The sequence below is a fragment of the Crassostrea angulata genome, chromosome 1, assembly GCF_025612915.1.
Source record: "Crassostrea angulata isolate pt1a10 chromosome 1, ASM2561291v2, whole genome shotgun sequence".
In the NCBI taxonomy this organism is placed as follows: Eukaryota; Metazoa; Mollusca; class Bivalvia; order Ostreida; family Ostreidae; genus Magallana; species Magallana angulata.
Genome location: NC_069111.1, coordinates 16,436,900 through 16,444,805, shown reverse-complemented (window position 1 = coordinate 16,444,805; position 7,906 = coordinate 16,436,900). Strand labels below are relative to the sequence as shown.

At 32.2% G+C, this 7,906-nt stretch overlaps 1 protein-coding gene across 1 annotated transcript; it reads left to right on the top strand.

The window, feature by feature from the left end:
• LOC128156389 (uncharacterized) lies at positions 1–2,826 on the top strand. Its single transcript, XM_052818505.1, has one exon. The coding sequence runs from the start codon at positions 1,522–1,524 to the stop codon at positions 2,593–2,595; it is 1,074 nt and encodes a 357-aa protein (XP_052674465.1). The 5' UTR covers positions 1–1,521; the 3' UTR covers positions 2,596–2,826.
• Positions 2,827–7,906: the final 5,080 nt, after the last annotated feature.

Here is a 7,906-nt window from a genome sequence, read left to right as displayed (position 1 = left end):
AGTTTATTTTGAACCTTGAACGTACAAAGTTAAGATTATATTTTCAGATCACAGATCTCGCTTCCTTGCAAAACCAAATTTTCTCGTTTATCTTATCAAGACAATGCTGAAAGAAATGATTAATACATTTTTGTTCAACAAAGCTTTACAAAACTAACAAACAAGAGCAACAGGAAAAAGAAAATAAAACATTGCGTATTATATTGTAAACATCCCAACAAATTGTGACTAAATGGAATTTAATTCAATCTTATATGTCAACCATAGGTATATATGCTGCCGTGACAGATTTTAGCCAATAAGATAGAAGGGTACTTAGAATATCCTTCTTTACTGTTGTTCTTTACTGTTGTTCAATGATGGCCACAAAGGGACATAACGTTTGGAAGTTGTGGATTCAAGCATTCTTTAAATAAACATAATAAAAATGATATTGTTAATGTATGTTTATTTCTATGCATAAAGCTACATTAATACATAATTATCAGAATAATTGCTATGAACTTCTATGTAAAGATGCATCAGCACTTACTTAATTCATGCACTGAATTATTATTTTTTTGAATACTTTGCTAATTTATCGATAGTTATTTCTATATTTAGAGTTCGCGTCACCAAGTTGATGTGAGGATTACGTAAAATGGTGATCGATAGTTTGGAATGTTCTGAGGACATTTACTTTCGTTTTGAAATATTTTCCCGAGAAGATATATGATTGCTTCATTACAAGGCTTCATGTGAAAGAAATAAGGTTACTTCAAATTTGGTACACTATTTTATACCATCTTCAGTAAAAGTTTTAGAAAAAACTATTAGTAACTATGTTAAAAATTTTCTTTATTGACAAAATTAATTTTACAAGTTTATTTTTCAGTCTCATGTCCGTTTCAGAAAGTATGAAACTTCTTGATATATTGATATGTTTAAATCAACATCATGATCACAAGAAAATTACCGCTTGTAATACTTACAATATTTCACCATTTTTTAAATGCATTTTTAAAAATCGTACAAGGTTAAAATGGTACAAGCTTCATCATGATTCGAACTAAGGATTTGTTGACCAGAAGCTAACGCATGGACATACTGTGTTACGATGTAACACATCAATAATTGACAGCAAAATATAGTCTTATAGTCAATTGTTTATGCTTATTTATAAAGATAGTACGTCATAATACTTTTAATAGAAGACTGACTCGACACAATTTTTCAACCTGTTTTACATGTATTAAAATGATTGTCATATCAATAGAGTTTTGAAAATAATTTGAACCTATAAAGATTTTCCTTCAAGCATTTTAACATGTTGTCTATATTTTGCATGCTAATCTTCAATTAAATATATGATTTTTTGCATGCAATTTTAAAAAATGCAGAGCTAATTTTAAACCTCAGAAATCCTAGGACCGTAACAATGTCGTCATATCAGATTAGCAGATAAGACTTACCAATAAAATCTACAAGTGCTACCAAGCATTTTAAAGGAGTATCTACAATACATGTTTATCGGCGAGCACAATGTATCTGCGACCATCAGAGATCCGTTTCAGCCAGGATTCTATTGGAAGCACCTTTGGCAGTTATACTTCTCATCCTTTTAAACAAATTGGTGAAACACTGGACGAAATTCTTACAGGAAAAATCAATGTGAACTCCATTCCTAGTATTTCAGTATGCAAAAAAGATGGCAAATGGTTCACCGCTGACAACAGGAGATTGTGGGTGCTACAAGAAGCAGAGAAACTGGGAAAGTGTCGTGAAATCTGTGTTCGAGAGACCTCTTATATTAATTATAACAAGTTCACTACAGTGAACAATGGTCTCTCTGTTTACATCCGAGGAAATCCGGGTGGATATGTTTGGAAAAGCATGCCTAATAAGAGGATTCAACTTAAGAAGAATCCTCAAATCACATCTTTGCCATCCGCAAAACCTTATAATTATTTAACACCAAGTTCTCCCATATATCAAAAGCAAAACCAAGAGACAAATCCTTCAGAGATTTGGTCAACTAAAATTGAAAGCAAAAGTGAGACCTTCAATGAGGGGCCAATGTCAAAAGGTAAGGAAGGCTTATGCTTTGAACAAGACATTCATAAATACGAGGAGGAAGTTATTAAAGATAGTGGGAACCAAATAAATATGGATATAGACTCGGAGTCTGATAACAAAGATGTTCAGCAGCCCGCATCTTCATCCAATTTTGAGATTTCACAACTGCAGGACATAGCCAATGGCTTGGATCAAGTGTATGACTCAACTGAAGAACGAAAAGTTGAAATAAAAATCGAAGAAAAAAGGGAAGAAAAGATTGAAGACGAAAAGGAAACACAGGACATTGAAGAGGTTGTTATTAATGTGTCCAACGTTCCAAACACCCACACAAATGCTGCTTTCTTAAGTTTAAATTCAGAAGAAGAACTTGCACAGGTGGATAATAAGAGTGTTGCAGTGACCATAAGTGAAGAAACCCAAACTAAGACCATCAAAAGTACCTACTCTAAACGATGCATTTGTATAATATGTGTAATTATTTCCATCGCTATATTATGTCTGCTTTTGGCTATTGTTTTAGGTATCATATTGACCTAAATTCTTTTTTACTACAAGCTTCCAAATGATGCATACAAATGTTTTCTTTAATGTTATCAGGATTTTTCATAAACTTTATAAAACTGAAACATTATTCTTCGCCTGTAATATATATTAACAGTACAACACTATTTCTTTGTTACTAATTTAAATGACATGGTATAATAAATCTGTACAGTTTTAATTTATGTGCAGTAATCAATTAAGAAACGCATTGTTTATGTGATAATGCCTATGCATGAATATTCTAATATATAGAACCAGTAGATAACGATTTCAATAAAGTATTAACAAAATTGATCGATCCACACCTTTGTACAACAACATTAAAACTTTGTTGATAAAAAGTGTGTATTGTTATAAGTAGTATGGTAAGAAAATCCTATACAGTGTAAATTCATTGTTTGCAATTCTAAAAATTCTATAAGATCAACCAAAAGCTTTGTTCCTATGATCGCCTCATGAAGATAAGATTAGTGAGTAAGACTAGTGTGTGAATAGTACATTGATAAATCCGTCCCCTGAAGACGCTAAAACATTAGATATATTTTTAAAATAACCATGTATCAAAGTTAAATTGCAGTAATGCTCACTTATATATGATATAGACTAGAGTTTTGTTTTAAGATCCAATGAAAATGATTTCAACTTAGTAATTCTGGTTATAAATACTAAATGATACATTTGGGTGTTAAAAAAAAGTAGAAAATGAGAGTAAAGATGCTATTAAAATTCAAGTAAGTAAAATATATTCGGGTAGACGTTCAACACCACCCCACCCCCTGATAAAACCTGTAATTGCTCTTAACAATACACTTAATAAAATTTCTGATCGTTCACTCTAATAAATAGACAAATTTAAAAACTTTAAATAAAAATATATAACATTTTCAACATTTCGTAACCCATACAATGTACGTCTTTTCAACAATAGTATAGACAAAATAAAACAATACTGATTGAAATCAATCACCCGAAACGAAATCTCAAAACAACAAGTTGGTGTTTTTCAACACTTCCCTCATATTAATGGCATTTATTAGCGATTGACACTAGTCTTTTGTAATAGTCTTAATTTAAAAAAACATTCAAAAGTACAGAACGACACTTGACTTAAAAACCAGGAGCCGTTGGAATGTTGGAGTCTGAGTTGTTTTTACAACAGATTGTACTCATTTTAAATCAACTGTCTCGATGTTGTTTTACATATTTAGCAATTCGTATAAAATGTTGTTTAACAAAATGTTTTAATGCTATATTAAGTGTATCGTAAAACCCACCTACAACCAACAAAAATCCGAAAGCTCGGGGGAAAACTCAACAAAACCGGAAGTGTTCATGATATCCAGCAAAAGCAACCAGAGGTCAAGATCGCTCGTTCTTTACCACTTCAGAGTTATTAGTAGATGTACATCAGCCAACCCAACGACAAGAAAAACGAATGTGTTTGTTTCATATATTCAATAAATTATATTGCATGAACACTTAAAACTATTCCCTACCCTGGCATGTTGAGCTAAAATTGGCGCGCTCCCCACATCAGAACAATTATACAGTAAACAGTGACCAGCTAATCAAATAAAAGTCTGCCCAACACAATCATGTATCTTAAGTTTAAACTTTACACTTCTCAAGAAACGGTTCAAGCTATAACCAGTAGCAAGTTATATAAAAGGGTAGATCTTTTGCAAGTTGCAATGACTGACATTGATGGAATTTTAATTGAAAAACCGAGCGCAGACAGCAGCAGAATCCAAACCATGGGGTTCTAGCATATTCCTTCCTATTTATTATTTTAGAAATGACATTCTCAGCGTAGTTAGTCGTGAATTCCTGAGTAGGAGTATATAATTGGTGTTACATCCTTCTAAAAACAACTTTCAAAAATCAGTTAAATGATGGGAGTAAGAACGTTCTTTTTCAATGAAACACTACTCACTTTCAAAACTGCTTAGATTTACTAGTTTGAAAACACTTCGATGATATAATGAAATAATATATATACATAAAAATATATTGAATAAAGGTATTCAAAATCAACGTATTAGTGCCTTTGATACTGGGAAGTGGAGATGGTAATGGTTTCATGGTTTGATAAACTTTATACGTGTCTTCGAAAACAGCCTTATATAAATATAGGAAAGCTATGGTAAAGTGGAGATTAAATTGAAGGAGGAAACACTATTACTATTTTATTAATTATTTATTCTATTGTCATATAATAATAGCGCGTGCTTTTTCTTTAAACACTTCGTGCAAGAAAATGTGTTCAGATTTATAAAGCAGTTAAAGTTTTGTGTAGGAAGCTCTATAAAGAATGTCATGGTTAAAGTTGGACAGAACAAAGAGTATTTTGGATTAAAATAGATAAATAAGTTCACTATCATATAAATTAAATATTAGTGCAAATATATATATATTGATCTTCTTTACACTTATCTCATTTCAAAAAATGAAATGCTATCTTTAAACAACGAAATTGAAAATCCCAAAGTATATAAATACTCAAAGATAAGCTGATAAAATTCAGGTGTATGTTTGCCGGCCATTTGAAAAAGGTACAACAAGCAAGGCAATGTATCTCCGACCATCAGAAATTCGCTTTAGTCAGGACTCTGTTGGGCGTATCGCTGGGTGTTACACTTTTAATCCATACAGACTGATTGGTAAAATGCTGGACGATACTCTCAAAAAGAATAATGTAAACTCCATTCGTAGTATCGCTGTTCTCAACAAAGATGGACAATGGTTTTCTGCAGACAGATGATTGTGGGTGTTCCAAGAAGCAGAATAACGAGGAAAATGTTCCTAAATTTATGTTCGAGAGACATCGTACATAAATTATAACAAATTTACTACTATAAACAATGGCATTTCCGTTGATATTTGAGAAAACCCGGGTGGTTCTCTTTGGCAAATGATGCTTGTTATGAAAAGTCTACCTAATGAAACCCCTAAAATATTGTCCTTACCATCCACAAAGAATCCTGTCTCGTCAAGCCAATTTTGATACAAAAATTCGGTCGAGGATTTTGATGAGGAACACGAGGGAAATATTCAGACAGACAATAGTTGCTTAATGACAAAACCTGCAGATATTGAACAAGATTCTTCAAGAGATATCAAGTATATGTCAATGGATAGTGAGAACGATTATAGTATCCAAGATGATTCGGACTTTAAAAACCAGATAGTTTATGTATTGAACAAGATATTTCAAAGGATACAAGGAATACATCATTGGATAATAAAAATGATTATAGTATCCAAGTTGACTCTGGTTCTGAACACCAGACTGTTGATGTTAAAACTTTCGATTATTATCCAAGTGATATGGCCTTACTACAGCAAAGTCAACTTAACTGCAGACCATGAACACAAACAACAGCGATAGAAAAAAAGAGTTTCGTTACAAGAGGAATGCATGTTGAAGTTCCACTCTTCAAATATTTCCACAAAGGTCTCCTCCGTTGGTTTAAATTCAGAAACACGTCCTCAGATAGAGGGACGGTTTGTTGTATTGACCAGGACCGATGAAAACAATGTAAAGTCCTGCAAAATCACGATCTCTAAATGCTCTATTTCAAATGCCTTTTTATAGGTGTGTTTTTCGTTGCTTTAGTTCATTTCACTGTAAGTATTACATCAATTTAATTTACACAGATGAAATCAATTTTGAATAAAGTATCTCTAATAAAATGCTCTGCATGAGAGTACAGTTATTCATTCTGTGGTTGTTTTTTTTTAGGTAAGTATATGAACCAAAATTAAGTAGATAGAAATCCTGTCTCAATTATGCTACGACATCAACTAAACGTTTTTCGTTATTTGCCCACACAATGGGTTATTTTTTTCTCTACGTGCTTTGTATTGCTTTTACCTCAACAGTCAGATCACACAAACTAATCAGATTAAGAGAAAAATCAGACAAGAAAAGGTTGCGTAATCAAAAGGAAAAAGAAATCGTGAGAATCTGTTTTAGCTAAATTATGATAAAACTTTGTTCATTTCTTTTTTTGGTATATTTTTTAAAGATAACGAGAAATGTTCACTACAAAGAACGACAGTTTTTAGTAGAGCCGTTTTGTTAATGAATGACAAAACTTCCGTTTAAAAGGTTAAAAGTTAAAATCTGTGATAATCTTTTTGATTTTAACACAGTTTAAGAATTCTTTTAGATTCCCAAAAAGATTTCAAAGGAACAGACATCAACGGCAAATAAATATCAGATTTTGAGTAATTCACCTTGGATTTATCTTTCACATTTTTTTTTATTAAACTGCAACAGTAGAAGTATCTGGTATGCTGTACCCATGAACGTATATTGTTTGTAGTTAAAGAAACATTAAAAATGACACATATTTATTACAAAAGTTTATGCAGTACATAGAGACAAACTAGTGAAGCATTGACATTGTAACTGTTGCATATAAGTTTAAAACATCATATATGTATGGTGTCTTCTTTTTTTTTCTTTAGAAAATTACTAGGTTAATGTAGTTATTAGTTAACTAGTACTTTCCTCATTCATCGCTGTATTTAATATGTGTGTGTAAATTTGGGCATACCATGCAGACATGTATTATTCTGAAAAAATGCACGAGACTTTTGTGCCGTATTATAAAGCACCCTTTTAAATGAGAGGAGGTTTTGAATATTATGTAAATAGACGGGGGTTTTCACACGTATGAATTGGGTTGTGTCCCAAATACTGTATAATACGTTGCTTATTTTCAAAGCTCTCATGATTTCAGAAAATGCAAAGTTATTCATAAACCAAGATGTTGGAGAACCTCCAAATAAAGGTTTAATAAACTGAGAGTGAATTGTGGTACCAGCTATGTGAAAAAGAAAGTACATCTAGCATTTCAAAGAATATAACCATTAGAAATCGGATTCAGTCAGGACTCTATATGGTGTACATTTACCTTTGGCCGGAGCACTTCTCACCCATACAAACCGGTTGGTGAAATACTGGATGATATTCTCACTGGCAAAATCAACGTCAACTCAATTCACACTATTTCCGTGTACAAAAAAGGATGGTCGGTGATTCCTTGTTCACAACAGTATGGTACAGCTGAACTAAAACAGACTGAAATTATGAGCAAAACAACAAACGAAAAAGTTATAGGAAATACAAAAAACACAGAAATTGAACTGACTGTTGTTAATGGGCCTAACATTTCTGGAATCCACGATCACAATACCCTTTTAAGACTAAATTCAGGGACATCTGGAGAGTTGGAGGATAGTAATATTGCAGTGACCATACGTGACATGATTCATGGTGGATCTCAAGAACTTTCCG

Excerpts from the sequence above, each read along its gene's own strand:
- LOC128156389 (XM_052818505.1), top strand. The coding sequence starts at position 1,522 with ATGTATCTGCGACCATCAGAGATCCGTTTCAGCCAGGATTCTATTGGA.